Source organism: Camelina sativa, chromosome 11, assembly GCF_000633955.1.
Source record: "Camelina sativa cultivar DH55 chromosome 11, Cs, whole genome shotgun sequence".
In the NCBI taxonomy this organism is placed as follows: domain Eukaryota; kingdom Viridiplantae; phylum Streptophyta; class Magnoliopsida; order Brassicales; family Brassicaceae; genus Camelina; species Camelina sativa.
Genome location: NC_025695.1, coordinates 24,927,558 through 24,943,249, shown reverse-complemented (window position 1 = coordinate 24,943,249; position 15,692 = coordinate 24,927,558). Strand labels below are relative to the sequence as shown.

At 35.5% G+C, this 15,692-nt stretch overlaps 2 protein-coding genes across 2 annotated transcripts; both read right to left on the bottom strand.

The window, feature by feature from the left end:
* Positions 1,719 to 2,570, bottom strand: LOC104724188 (probable thionin-2.4). The gene is made up of 3 exons (XM_010442637.2): positions 2,269 to 2,570; positions 2,119 to 2,196; positions 1,719 to 2,010 (listed from the first exon to the last, which is right to left on the bottom strand). The coding sequence occupies exons 1-3, from the start codon at positions 2,492 to 2,494 to the stop codon at positions 1,913 to 1,915; spliced, it is 402 nt and encodes a 133-aa protein (XP_010440939.1). The 5' UTR covers positions 2,495 to 2,570; the 3' UTR covers positions 1,719 to 1,912.
* LOC104724187 (probable thionin-2.4) lies at positions 6,614 to 7,488 on the bottom strand. Its single transcript, XM_010442636.2, has 3 exons — positions 7,183 to 7,488; positions 7,028 to 7,105; positions 6,614 to 6,919 (listed from the first exon to the last, which is right to left on the bottom strand). The coding sequence occupies exons 1-3, from the start codon at positions 7,406 to 7,408 to the stop codon at positions 6,822 to 6,824; spliced, it is 402 nt and encodes a 133-aa protein (XP_010440938.1). The 5' UTR covers positions 7,409 to 7,488; the 3' UTR covers positions 6,614 to 6,821.

Genomic DNA, 15,692 nt, shown 5'->3' with positions numbered 1-15,692 from the left:
ACTACAAGAGTGGAAGCAGGCAGCGATCTAGTACGGGTGGAGGAGGAATTTGGCTCAGGTGTCTCTTAACTTGGAGGGTTCAGCGTTGGTGGAATAGTTGGGTTCTGAGGACGTTGTGGAGGAGCTGGGTGCTGATGACATTTTGGAGCAGATGGAGTTGTTTTTGTGTTGCGGTGCAGGTAAAGGCTAAGTGTGATCGTGAAAATCAAGGCGATGAAGAGGAGGATAGAGGCTCGGTTGTTTCGTTTGTGCTTTTGTTAGGATGCTAGAGTAGCACATAGTTGTCTAGAACGGTTGATAAATTGTTGGCTCTCTAGCTTGTTTTATGACATGATTAGAATGTTGGATCTTTGGTTCATCGTTTATTGGTTATTGGATTCTTAGTTTGATGATTTTGGTTATTCGTTGATTGTATTGAATGAGGCTAGGTTGTTAGTGAGTATAGGATCACTAGTTATTATGGCAATAATAATAAAAATAGGTCTGCTTGTTTCGAAATAGTAGAAGATAACGTGAAAAAATTTACTGAAAATTATTTGGATTTGTTTACTAAACTGTTAAAAAAAAATACACATACTGAAACTAAAATCTTTTAATAATTTGGATTATTATATCTATATTAAAAAATTTTATTGATAAAAATTTTATACTAAAATTCCGAATAACGCGCGGATACCTAAACATTAGTAACTAATAATGTAAGAAGATCTCGAAAACATTGGTGGAGAAAAATGTGTCAAAGTCATCTATGACTAATGGAGTAATGGATCGATCCAAACTATTATGGCCTATAAATTATAATGAGTTCGATATTTTGACTACCATAAGTGTCAAATAAGTGTTTGCCTCTAGTTAATCAATTTATTTATGGGTCACAAGAAATTAATTACTAAAGTTTTGTCATAAATACTTATCGAATTCATAGGTTAAGATTTCGTCAAAGCCCAACACATATAACATAACAATATTCAAAAAAAAGGTTGTATTATATTCAGCCCATCACTGAAAAAAAAAAAAAAACCGAACCAAGATGTACATAAACTCGTAGCATCAAAAACATGTTTCATCTTGTCCAAATGAGTTTCGCTGTAAGAAATGAATACATAATAAGTTGAATTTATAAAATGTAACATTATCAGATTATCTTGTGGATTATCCACCCAATTTAATTCATGCCCGATTTTATTTACAATTTTAGGGACATGTTCTATATACCTCACTTCATGTTCTATTTATAAGTTTTTTAGATTCTGATTTTTTTAACTATTTAATTTGTATGCATTCAAAGAAGATTCAGTCTTAGTTGACCAAATTTGGAAATGTAAGAAACAAGAAGGTATATAGAATTGTCCTTTCTATTATTATTATATTCAATATGATACAATATATATAGGAATACAATATTAGAGTTTAGGGTTACACTAATGGACCGATAAAGTACATCCATACAACAATAGAATTATTCATAACAGGAAATGATATATTTTTTTCTCACTTTCATTTATCAATCTTATTATTCTCTTAAAGTAGTTTGTTTTTCTATAGATGTTTTGTATTTTTTAAATCAGTGTCTAGTTGAATTTTATGGTTCTCACAAATAAATGAATGATGGATTTATGATGTTAAATGATGATTATAGGACTTGTGGTTAATCAATCTTGGTTTTTTACATTTTGGATGTATTACTTGAATTAAATTAGTCACTTAATTAAGTTATCTATTTAAAATTTTAAACACATGTTATTATTTATTTTAAAGATAGAAAATAGAAGGCATACACAATCTACAGATCGACAACCTTCTACATTTTTGTCACACACGACAATTATTGAAAACATGGAAAACAACACTGTGAAATATGACCACCCCCTTCACCTGAAGATGTATGTGATATCTTCATGGATATGGTTGTTTAGGCAGTTTCAACTGCATTCATTGAGCCCTTGGTGCAGATTGTAGAACATGCCATGACACATTTTTCAACAGCTTCATTCACGATTTCACTAGCATCTAGTCATTGAAACAAAAATTGAATGTATTATAAATATGTTCTCTTGTGGAGTATTAAAAAAAAAAGTTTCTATAGTACTGATAATGAGATTTAGGAGTTTTCCTTACCGGAGTTACTGAGAGTGGTTAGGGCACCGCAGATAGAAGATACACACCCAACGTTGCAGTATTCATTCACAGCATCACCTTGAGACAAAAATCAAAACAAATAAATAATGAAATCATGCATTTAATAACGTAAAAAAATAATCAATTTACCTGTGTTCTCAAGAATGTCCTTAGTATATCCATTAGGACATTTCCCATTAACGATTTTGCAGCCACTGAGGCTAGCACATCTGTCTCTGGAACCTCCTGCAAGGCGGCAAGTATTATAGATATTTCTAGCAGTGGTGGTGGGACAACAGCTCTTTGCGTCAACTTGAATTTGTGCCATGAACAGACTCATTACGAGTACACTTAGAATCAATGTTTTTCCTTCCATCTTTCGATTGATTAGTTGTCTGATCACAAATTGTATGTGGAGAGCTATAAGCTTGTATTGATGAACTGATGATGAAACAAGGCTCGCTTAAATACTAGCTGGTCTGCAATTTGCAATCACAAAACTTTGTTTGATAGCCAGGTTTATCACATGCTGCGTGGACCAACCCTATCTTAATTGTACCTTTACCTCCGGGTGATCTCTAATTCTGACCAAGAATAGTTTATATCTTTTTTTTCTTTTTCTTCTTGGTTAAATAGAACCAAACAGAGAATTTTGTTGAAGTTTGTGTTACTTAATATTTTAGTTAGGATATTCCGTATAAGTTTGGCTGGTTATATTTTGTATGTTCGTGCTAACTGCTATCGTATAGTTATTATGTACTTTCTAAACATTTTGTTTACAACTATGATGAGAGTTTGTATTATGAGTATTATGTCGATAATTTTTTTTTATCAATTCTTGTGTATGAGTTGTTTGGAGAAGGAAAGATAAGAACGTAGTTTGTTACAACGTGTTTTTCGTTGCTTTATTTAATTTTTAACCACCTCTCTTGTGGTTATGTAGGTATATATTAAAATTTTAACCAACTCTATTGTCGTTATGTAGATATATATTTTTATAGTAGCTGATGGCAAATTAAAATACGAGACAAAAATCCAAATAGTTTGTTAGACCAGGTTTTGTGTTTCTTTTTGTTTAATTTTAACCAACTCTTTTGTTTCAACTTTCAGTTTGAAATTTGAATAATAGATTTGGTTTCATTTCCAGTTTCAGTTTTATAGTGTTATCAATAGATATGATTTTGTATTGGCATTACCAAAGAGAAAAAAAAGCATTCTATTTTAATATTTTTTTACGACAAGAACTTTTTACATGTCAATATGTGTGTTCGACAACTATATTTCCCACGAATTTATTCTTTTATCATCCAGTCATGTACGTAAGTATGATAAAGCCATATAATCTTTTCAGTTTGATAAATGAAGATGGTTTCCACGTAGAGCTTATTGCAAGATATCCGAGAACTTCGTAGTAGCTTTGTCGCTATATTTTTCAATTTTACTCCTTGTCTTGTCAATCATGTAGCAGATTCGTTCGCTAAAAAGGCTTTAGCCTCCTGTGATTTACTGAGTTTAAACTCTAATTCTATCTAATGAAAGCTATTTGGTGACCAAAAACAAAAAAAAATCTTTTCAGTTTACGTTAACTGATACTTCTAGTTCTAGTCTACTTAATCCAAATGCCTTCGACCTACTCTTTTTTATGTTTCTTTTTTTTTGTTGTTGGTGAAACGTTAGTTAAAATCCCTGTGTAAATTTATGTTTTGTGCTTAATAAAAAAATTATGTCCATTTAAATCATAAAATTTGTTTTAACCATAAAAGAAAATAAATATATATCGAGTTCACTACAATGAAAATAGACCGCATGTAGAGAGCAATATATCGATGTTTACTCTTCATAAGTCTCCATTTTTGGGTAAGTTTTTTTAGTAAGGGTGGAAGAACAAATTCAAAATTTCTAACTTTTAAGAGACATATGCCACCAAATTCAGAGCAATTGTATAGTCAAAATAGTACTTGATGTTTTGCACAACCACTCGATGCTATTAACGGAGTGAAAGTCGTAGTTGGATATAATTAAGATCTTTTACATAAACAGTCAGCATATCGAAGAAAGAAATACTCTTAAATAGTACTAAAACATGTTTTATAGATAAAACTAGTACACCTTTTCTCGAGAGAAGTTGCTCCTCTGTAGCTCTAGTCTGTAAGGCAAACAAAAAGGTCTGTTCAAAGGCAACCCCAGTGACGGTAGTTAGCGGTCAAGATATGGGACAACCTATGGTGGATTGAATAGGAGATTGGTTCCTCAAGGAGACTCTTCCTCTCGTCATCCACGATTTTCCAATTATGTCCAGTGTAATGAACACCGACATCATCAGAAGTGTTTGGCTGTGGATAAAGTGGGCGTAGCGACTGAGGCGGCGGATCAAGGGTTGGTTGTAGAGCAATGTTCAGTTGCCCTGGACAGTGGTTCTACAGGAAAGAAAAGTTGTTTGTAAACCACTGTTTCTGGATTGTGCGGAGGAGCCAATGGTGGAGAATATGGTCTTGCTAGACTCGGCTACTGCTCCGGTTATAGACTCAGGGGATACTACAAGAGTGGAAGCAGGCAGCGATCTAGTACGGGTGGAGGAGGATTTGGCTCAGGTGTCTCTTAACTTGGAGGGTTCAGCGATGGTGGAATAGTTGGGTTCTGAGGACGTTGTGGAGGAGCTGGGTGATGATGACATTTTGGAGCAGATGGAGTTGTTTTTGTGTTGCGGTGCAGGTAAAGGCTAAGTGTGATCGTGGAAATCAAGGCGATGAAGAGGAGGATGTTCTAGAGGCTCGGTTGTTTGGTTTGTGCTTTTGTTAGGATGCTAGAGTAGCACATAGTTGTCTAGAACGGTTGATAAATTGTTGGCTCTCTAGCTTGTTTTATGACATAATTAGTATGTTGGATCTTTGGTTAATCGTTTATTGGTTATTAGATTCTTAGTTTGATGATTTTGGTTATTCTTTGATTGTATTGAATGAAGCTAGGTTGTTAGCAGAGTCGGCGCTGAGCATTAATGGGCTGCAAGCCTTATATTTTATAACTACTTTTAAAAGCAAAAACAAAAATATTATAGCATATGGAGATGATGGGATTCGAACCTTGGTACATGTGGTTCAAAATCAACTAATTTTACCATCAGACTAAAAAAACTTCACAAAAAAAGGCTGATTAATGACTAGATATTGGCTGACGGCCGCAAGCACCTGCTTGCTCTGCTTGTAGTTCTGGCCGGCTCTGGTTGTTAGTGAGTATAGGATCACTAGTTATTATGGCAATAATCATAAAAATAGGTCTGCTTGTTTCGAAATAGTAGAAGATAACGTGAAAAAATTTACTGAAAATTATTTGGATTTGTTTACTAAACTGTTAGAAAAAAATACACATACTGAAACTAAAATCTTTTAATAATTTGGATTATTATATCTATATTAAAAAATTATATTGATAAAAATTTTATACTAAAATTCCGAATAACGCGCGGGTACCTAAACATTAGTAACTAATAATGTAAGAAGATCTCGAAAACATTGGTGGAGAAAAATGTGTCAAAGTCATCTATGACTAATGGAGTAATGGATCGATCCAAACTATTATGGCCTATAAATTATAATGAGTTCGATATTTTGACTACCATAAGTGTCAAATAAGTGTTTGCCTCTAGTTAATCAATTTATTTATGGGTCACAAGAAATTAATTACTAAAGTTTTGTCATAAATACTTATCGAATTCATAGGTTAAGATTTCGTCAAAGCCCAACACATATAACATAACAATATTCAAAAAAAAGGTTGTATTATATTCAGCCCATCACTGAAAAAAAAAAAAAAACCGAACCAAGATGTACATAAACTCGTAGCATCAAAAACATGTTTCATCTTGTCCAAATGAGTTTCGCTGTAAGAAATGAATACATAATAAGTTGAATTTATAAAATGTAACATTATCAGATTATCTTGTGGATTATCCACCCAATTTAATTCATGCCCGATTTTATTTACAATTTTAGGGACATGTTCTATATACCTCACTTCATGTTCTATTTATAAGTTTTTTAGATTCTGATTTTTTTAACTATTTAATTTGTATGCATTCAAAGAAGATTCAGTCTTAGTTGACCAAATTTGGAAATGTAAGAAACAAGAAGGTATATAGAATTGTCCTTTCTATTATTATTATATTCAATATGATACAATATATATAGGAATACAATATTAGAGTTTAGGGTTACACTAATGGACCGATAAAGTACATCCATACAACAATAGAATTATTCATAACAGGAAATGATATATTTTTTTCTCACTTTCATTTATCAATCTTATTATTCTCTTAAAGTAGTTTGTTTTTCTATAGATGTTTTGTATTTTTTAAATCAGTGTCTAGTTGAATTTTATGGTTCTCACAAATAAATGAATGATGGATTTATGATGTTAAATGATGATTATAGGACTTGTGGTTAATCAATCTTGGTTTTTTACATTTTGGATGTATTACTTGAATTAAATTAGTCACTTAATTAAGTTATCTATTTAAAATTTTAAACACATGTTATTATTTATTTTAAAGATAGAAAATAGAAGGCATACACAATCTACAGATCGACAACCTTCTACATTTTTGTCACACACGACAATTATTGAAAACATGAAAAACAACACTGTGAAATATGACCACCCCCTTCACCTGAAGATGTATGTGATATCTTCATGGATATGGTTGTTTAGGCAGTTTCAACTGCAATCATTGAGCCCTTGGTGCAGATTGTAGAACATGCCAGGACACATTTTTCAACAGCTCCATTCACGATTTCACTAGCATCTAGTCATTGAAACAAAAATTGAATGTATTATAAATATGTTCTCTTGTGGAGTATTAAAAAAAAAAGTTTCTATAGTACTGATAATGAGATTTAGGAGTTTTCCTTACCGGAGTTACTGAGAGTGGTTAGGGCACCGCAGATAGAAGATACACACCCAACGTTGCAGTATTCATTCACAGCATCACCTTGAGACAAAAATCAAAACAAATAAATAATGAAATCTTGATCCGTATTTAATAACGTAAAAAAATAATCAATTTACCTGTGTTCTCAAGAATGTCCTTAGTATATCCATTAGGACATTTCCCATTAACGATTTTGCAGCCACTGAGGCTAGCACATCTGTCTCTGGAACCTCCTGCAAGGCGGCAAGTATTATAGATATTTCTAGCAGTGGTGGTGGGACAACAGCTCTTTGCGTCAACTTGAATTTGTGCCATGAACAGACTCATTACGAGTACACTTAGAATCAATGTTTTTCCTTCCATCTTTCGATTGATTAGTTGTCTGATCACAAATTGTATGTGGAGAGCTATAAGCTTGTATTGATGAACTGATGATGAAACAAGGCTCGCTTAAATACTAGCTGGTCTGCAATTTGCAACCACAATCTGCGTGGACCAACCCTATCTTAATTGTACCTTCACCTCCGGATAGTTTATATCTTTTTTTCTTCTTTTTCTTCAAGTAGAACCAAACAGAGAATTTTGTTGAAGTTTGTGTTACTTAATATTTTAGTTAGGATATTCCGTATAAGTGGCTGGTTATATTTTGTATGTTCGTGCTAACTGCTATCGTATTTTGTACTTTCTAAAAATTTTGTTTACAACTATGATGAGAGTTTGTATTATGAGTATTATCTCGATAATTTTTTTTTTATCAATTCTTGTGTATGAGTAGTTTGGAGAAGGAAAGATAAGAACGTAGTTTGTTACAACGTGTTTTTCGTTGCTTTATTTAATTTTTAACCACCTCTCTTGTGGTTATGTAGGTATATATTAAAATTTTAACCAACTCTATTGTCGTTATGTAGATATATATTTTTATAGTAGCTGATGGCAAATTAAAATACGAGACAAAAATCCAAATAGTTTGTTAGACCAGGTTTTGTGTTTCTTTTTGTTTAATTTTAACCAACTCTTTTGTTTCAACTTTCAGTTTGAAATTTGAATAATAGATTTGGTTTTATTTCCACTTTCAGTTTTATAGTGTTTTGTTAGCAATAGATATGATTTTGTATTCTATTTTGCACTACCAAAGAAAAAAAAAAGCATTATATTTTGACATTTTTTTACGACAAGAACTTTTTTCATGTCAATATGTGTATTCGACAACTATATGTCATGTACGTAAATATGTTGAAGCCATATAATCTTTACAGTTTGATAAATGAAGATGGTTTCCACATAGAGCTTTTTGGACTCTTGCAAGATATCCGAGAAACTTCGGAGTAGCTTTGTTGCTACGTTTTTCATTTTTACTCCTTGTCTTGCCAATCATGTGGCAGATTCGTTGGCTAGAAAGGCTTTAGCCTCTGTTAAATGAAAGCTATTAGGTGACCATGTTAAATGAAAGCTATTAGGTGACCAGAAAAAAAAAAAAATCTTTTCAGTTTACGTTAACTGATACTTCTAGTTCTAGTCAAGTATCATGTCTACTTAATCCAAATGCCTTCGATCTACTCTTTTTTGGTGAAACGTTAGTTAAAATCCCTGTGTAAATCCATTTAAATTATAAAATTTGTTTTAACCATAAAAGAAAATAAATATATATTGAGTTCACTACAATGAAAATAGACCGCATGTAGAGAACAATATATCGATGTTTACTCTTCATAAGTCTCCATTTTGGGTAAGTTTGTTTAGTAAGCGTCAAAGAACAAATTCAAAATTGCTAACTTTTAAGAGACATATGCCACCAAATTCAAAGCAATTGTATAGTCAAAATAGTACTTAATGTTTTGCAAAACCATTCGATGCTATTAACAGAGTGAAAGTAGTAATTGGATATAATTAAGATCTTTTACAAAAACAGTCAGCATGTCAAAGAAAGAAAAACTCTTAAATATCACTAAAACATGTTTTATAGATAAAAATAGTACACCTTTTCTCCAGAGAAGCTGCTACTCTATAGGGTCCGTTCAAAGGCAACCCCAGTAACGATAGTGAGCAGTCAAGATATTGGACAACCTATGGTGGATTAAAGAGGAGGTCGGTTCCTCAAGGAGACTCTTCCTCTCGACAACAACGATTTTCCAATTATGTCCAGTACATTGAACATCTACATCGTCAGAAGTGTTTGGCTGTGGATAAAGTGGGGTTAGCGTCTGAGGCGGCGGATCAAGGGTTGGTTGTAGAGCAAGGTTCGGTTGCTCGGGACAGTGGTTTTGCAGGGAAGAAAAGTAGTTTGTAAACCACTGTTTTTGGACTGTGCGGAGTAGCCAACGGTGGAGAACATGGTCTTGCTAGACTCAGCTACTGCTCCGGTTATAGACTCGGGATACTACAAGGGTGGAAGCAGGCAGCGATCTAGTACGGGTGGAGGAGGATTTGGCTCAGGTGTCTCTTAGCTTGGAGGGTTCAGCGATGGTGGAACAATTGGGTCCTGAGGATGTTGTCGAGCAGTTGGGTGTTGATGACATTATGGAGCAGGTGGAGTTGGTTACAGTTTCAGCTGATGGGGATGGTCGCCTATTAGAAGAGCTACATCCTCAGGATGCATCCCTTGATGGTGCAATCCCACAGTTCGGGTCGGAGGAGCAGTTTGTTTTTTAGGCAGCTGAGGAGGGTCTTTTTGATGATATGCTGGCGGAGTTGAATGGGGAAGTACGGGATGTCCTTGCTAGGTTGTTACCTTTTCACGTTAAAATCCACATATCTGAGAAACTCGTCTGGCTAAGAAAATGTCCTAGCTAGGTTGTTACCTTTTTGGCCTTATTTTGAGAACTCAATAAATACTTTTTATTGGTTGGGAGAAAGAAGCCTAAGTTTTATTCGATGCAGCTTTTGAGCAATTGTAAGCTTGGGGAGATTTCTTCCTACTCTTGATCTTGATTTGGAGAAGAATTCTGAATCCTTTTAATCTATTCCTTTGCAATTTCATCATGTTTTCTTCATCTATGATTTCTATTAATTTTGCTATGTAGTTTTCCAATTGGTTTTTAGGTTTCTAACTAGGAGATTCAATGATTTAATGGTTTAATTGGTTGATAGGGAATTCTATTTCTTTTTGTTTCTTTGATTTATATGTTATTAATGCTAGAATTGGATTGATCACATTGTTGTAGATTCTAGATTTTTCTATGCATCAAAAGTGTTCGATAAAATGCATGAACCAATATGAATGGAGCAATATTTCTCTAACTTGCGAAAGTTTATGTTAGGGGATATTGTGAACTTAGTGGACTTGTTTGAAAATGCAAATTTGTTTAGGAGATTACAAATGAAATTTTAGTAATTGAGTAGTCAAATTTAGTGACTAATTCCTTGAAAGATTAGTCAAATTTCGTGTTCATGTTCAAGAACGGTTGTCAATGGTTGAATTCCTTGTTTCATTTTATCCGTTACTCATTTATCTCTGAAATACCCTACGACCCAATGTTTACAAGTCTCGCATATCTTTAGTGTACCATTGGTACTTGTGGATTCGACCTCGCATATACTACCTTACTGTTAACTGTATCGGGTAATTACTAGAGCAATCAAGTTGGCGTCGTTGCGGGGGACCAATTGTGTTACCTAGAGATTTAGAATTAGTTTATAGTCTAAAGGATTTTTATTTACAGTTGTTAACTAAAGCATTTTATCTCTCTTATTGGTGTTTTCAGGTGTATGACCCGTAGTGCAGGCTCTTCACAGCTAGAACAATATCAGGAGGAGTTGGGAAAGTTTGAGAGAGAATAGGAAAAAAAGGCTTGCTGAAACGGCTGATGGTTTAGCTTGTCGAAATGCTGGTGATGTGGATGATGAACATCATGGAGGGTTTGAGGATCTCCCTCCTGCTGAGAACATTAATCCTCCTGTTCGTGGAGAGGCTGTGCGCCGCGAAGCCGCCCGCTTAGCTACTTTTAATCAAAGACCAGCCAATGTTCGAGAGACTTTGAGGGAACATGATCCTCCCAACGGTGAGTTGTACCGCGACGTGTCCAACATCCTCCGAATGCCATAAATGATTTTGAGATCAACCCGGCACTGTTGGGTCTAGTGAAGCAAAATCAGTTTCATGGTCTACCGTCAAAGAACCCGTTTTATCATTTGGAGTACTTTAAGGATATTTGTGGCACGACACAAATGAATGGGGTACCTGATGATGCTGTCAAATGCATGTTGTTCTCATTTTCTCTGAGTGATAAAGCTCATCGCTGGTTTAAGTCGAGTTACCAACATGGGATGACTATAAAGCTGCGTTCTTGGGACAATGTGACGACTATAAAGGACCACTCTTCTTAGGAATAAGATTTCAGGCTTCCAGAAAAATGCTACTGAGTCATTCCATGAGGCTTGGGAAAGGTTCAAAGACTATAAGAGAGAATGTTCTCACCATGGATTCACACCAGAATCACTCATCAACACGTTTTACAGAGGGGTTAATGAAAGGTATTGAAACAACCAGCCCCATTTTTTTTACATAGATGTAATTAATTAAACATTCTATACTACTTAATTAAACTAACCACAATACCAATAATTAACCAACATCCAATAACATGCACAGCGAAAACATAACTAATGACCAACTCCAACAAACATCAACATGATACCATTCCTAACCATTCTATCCAACATCCTAGCATTCTTCTATACAAGGTTCCAGTAACATATAAACATAACCACAACACATAGGTAGCGGTGGAAGAGGAGGAAGAGCACACAGAGGACCAGAAGGGCTTCAAAGAGGAGAAGCTTCGGAGGACCAAAAGGGCTTCAAGGAGGCTAAAGAGAAAGGAAGAAGGGTCTCTGACAAAACTGCTCAAGATACTCACCAAGATGAACTATATGGGAACTCGTTATCCCCACCGCAAAACGATGAAAAAGCTGGGGATGGCATGATACGTTGAGTTCCTCTTTGATGTGTGCCACCTGGGCAAGTTAATGAAAACCAACTTGGAGGCTTATGAAGAGGAGACGGTTCACTTCCTCGCCACGCTGAATCTGAACTACTTTGAGGACCCCCCAAGGGGATCAAGTTCATCACATTTTTCACTAGCGGCAAGGGGTACCAGCTCACCCTCAAGGAGATGGAAGTTTTGTATGGCTTCAGGACAGGTCCCATGGAGGCTATGGAGGTCGACAAGGAGGAGGTGAAGTCCCTATGGCTGACAATAGGATACAAGCTCCCATACCAGTCCACTAGCTCTAAATCAACTCAGATAAGGAGCGCTGTTTTGAGGTATTTCCACAAATCCCTAGCTAGTACTATATTCACTAAGAAGTAAGCAGGTAACATGAATGATCATGAGCTGCAGTTGTTAGATATAGCCCTTTGTGGACTGTTGGATAGCACTAGGGATGGTAGACAACTAGTTGGATATGTAGCAAACACGAGCCTGGTATTTGTTCTACTTGATATGTTCTTGTACTTGCAGACTTGGGCTTTGAAAACCGAGAGAAGGGGAGAATCAGGGGAGATTTTTTATAGATATACAGTACCTCACATTGGCTTGATTCCTGGCTTATGAGAAGCCCAATGACATGCTTTTATTCAAGTTCACTCACCCACAGCATTAGCAGCTCAAATGATCCTCCCAAATGTCACTATCACAAAGATTCGACTTGGAGCGAACATTGACTTTTCACCTCCGTTGGAGGCGCGATACAACCCTCTGGAAGAATCGAAGGATGGTGGAGGAGAAGCAGGAAGACAAGGGAAAAAAGAAGAGCAAGCGGAGTTTGACTTTGCAGAGTATGTATGCTCTCAAAAGCAGTGAGTGGGGATTATAGAAATTGACAAGAGGGTTGGATGGTTGAAGAGGATGAACAAGTTTTTGGCAAGGAAGGTGAAAAAGCTCACTATGATAGTTTAGGTGATGGGAGGACAGATAAGGGAGCTCCAAGAAAAGGCAAGTTGTGCCTCATCTCTAGCTCTAGCTTATGCACCCACCTGGATGGGGAGGAGCGGATACGTTAGTGGGACTCGCGGCTTATCTGCACTTGAGGAACATCATAGGGCCTCATCAAATGAAACACATGCAGAGGAGGATAATACTAGAGCCGACCAGACCACAAAGCAGTCATTTGGATGCCTACCAAGCTCCTGATCGAATGGGGTACTCGATGCCCGACTCGATGCCAAACACGATTCTCTATCTGATGCCACTTCTTGGCAACTACTCGGGCAACCACTCGGGTCCCTACCCCCAGCCTTATCCATTCCTGTACCCGATGCCGTACTCGATGAGTTACACGATGCCATAACCGGCCTACCACTCGGATGTTTGTCCGAGCAAGTCGTCCATGCGCATAACTGAGCTTGCTATTGAGCTAACCCCAACACTGACTGAAGCTGGTGACGATCTTGGATACACTCTAGCGAGCCTGGACGCTGCTACAACCTCCTTCTTTACCAACCAATGAGGTACCATCTTTCATCCATACCATTATTTATACCATTGCATTGCAATTTGTTTCTTTTGATGATTCTTGGATTTTTTTTCAAACTTTTATTTACACAAGGGACTATGTTATTTAAGTTTGGAAGAGAGTCTTAGAATGTCATTTAACATAGTGTTTTATTTTCTTATTTCAAATTTTTGCAGAATAGTTTTATTCATTTGAGTTTGTATCTTTTTGAATAGAAAACCCCAAAAAAACTGAAAAATTTGAAAAAAAATTATATAAAAAAGAGAGTTCATGTAGTTGCATTTACATTATAGGATTGAGTCTAGATTGCTTCATATAGGATTGTTTGCATATGCATTGTGGATTTTGAAGACTATAGCCTTGTAAACTCGCTGATTCACTAGGATAAATTCAATCCCCTCGTTATTAGATGTCTGATGCTTGTTGATTGAGTTTGAAAAGTAGAACTGAACCATGCACACCTTGAATACCTATATCTGTATTTGAAGTTAGAAGAAGCATGCTGTGATTTGATGTCATTCCCTATCTTATTTGAACCTAATCTTGACTAATAATTATCTTGTAATGCGTTGAAATTAAACTCATGGACACAACACACATACTTGGATTATCTTTTTCCTTTTTACCACCCTTGTTAATCCAAGTAGCTGATTCCCATTATTGGAACAGTTCACCCCACCTTTAACCTTACCTTTTTTCAAGCCATTGCTATTCTTTGAGCGTTAGGCCTTTTTAGGATTGAGTTTGGTAGAAAGTGTTAGGTTTGAGTCGACAAGAATATGATACTATTCCGGACTAGATAGGAATACATGGGCACTATTTTCAAGGATATAGGAGTTTTTGGTTTAAAAATAAAAAGAAAAAAATGGGAAAGAAAAGGGTACAAAGTCTTTAGGAAAAGATTGTGATCAAAAGTTTTAAAAACTTCTAGTAAGGGATTTGAGAAAAAAAAAAAGAGAGAGTTGTTTCTAAAAAAAAAAAAAAAAGGAACCATAGTTTCATAAGAACACCAGTCCGCTAGAAGAGTTCAAAGAAAAGAACCACCCACCCCTAAGACTAGCAAAATAAAAAAATGGGTTTAGAAAAGCTAAAGCTAAAGGGAAGAAATTAGACATTTCCTAGGTTAGATAGGAAGGATCAAAATCGATATATGTACCTTTGGGTAGATGGGATCCTATTCTTGTATGCATCTGTTGGAGCTCACATTTAACATTCACCCTAGCTGAATGAGTTTGACGATAATGCATTGTTTGATTCATGGTTTTCTGTTAATGAATCTTAAAGGGAATAACAAATATGAATGCATGCGTAGGTTAGGGAAAGAATCAGGTTTTGTTGTGATTTGTGTGGCGAAAATTCTTAAGTAGACTTCTTCACCATGCATCCTAAAGTTAATAATTTGCAAATTGAATTTAACTAATCAATTAGTAAGTTTTGGCTCTGAGTCCTAACTAGTAAGTGATAAGTTTGTGGGTGTTGACGTCTCTGTATTTTACACCTTCTTAGGCATCTTTGTAGTCATGTTTTCCATTGTGTAGAGTCTATCTTTAGCATTTTTTGGTCCATAACCTTTAATATTTGCATTTAGGTTGTTTAGAGTGTTGCACTGCTACATTGTTGCATATTTGGATGAAAACAGGTGTTTTGGAGCCTCAAAAGTGCAAGAATGAGGAGTCACCCGAGCCATAACCCAAAGGAATGATCGTGCAGAAGAACTACCCAAAGCCTCAATCTAAACTAGTGGAGCTAAGCACAAGAAGAACCACCAGAAGCCCAACCTGAAAAGGTGCTCGACTGAAACTGACTTTCTTTGTGGTGTATGAATGAATGATGTATGGAATGATGATGTATGGAATGAATAGAAGTCAGAGTGTTTCAATTCCCCTTATGCAGTTGCAGTATAAGAGGTGTTAATCCTATCTGAGTGATTGTGAACAATTAAGATGTGCATATGAGTCTAAGTCAAGCCAATTGTAAAGATTGTTTGTCACTAACAATCCTAAAATGAGATATGAAATGCAGAAAGTAAAAACAACTAGAACAAGATACTAAATGCAAACAGAACAGACAAATTAAAGCTATAATGAAACTAGAACAGAGATAGAAACTATGCTAATGAACTAATGCAAGACAAGTAATGAACAGGAAACTACGTGAATGCAATGGAAATGAAACAGGAATGAAACAAGACAAT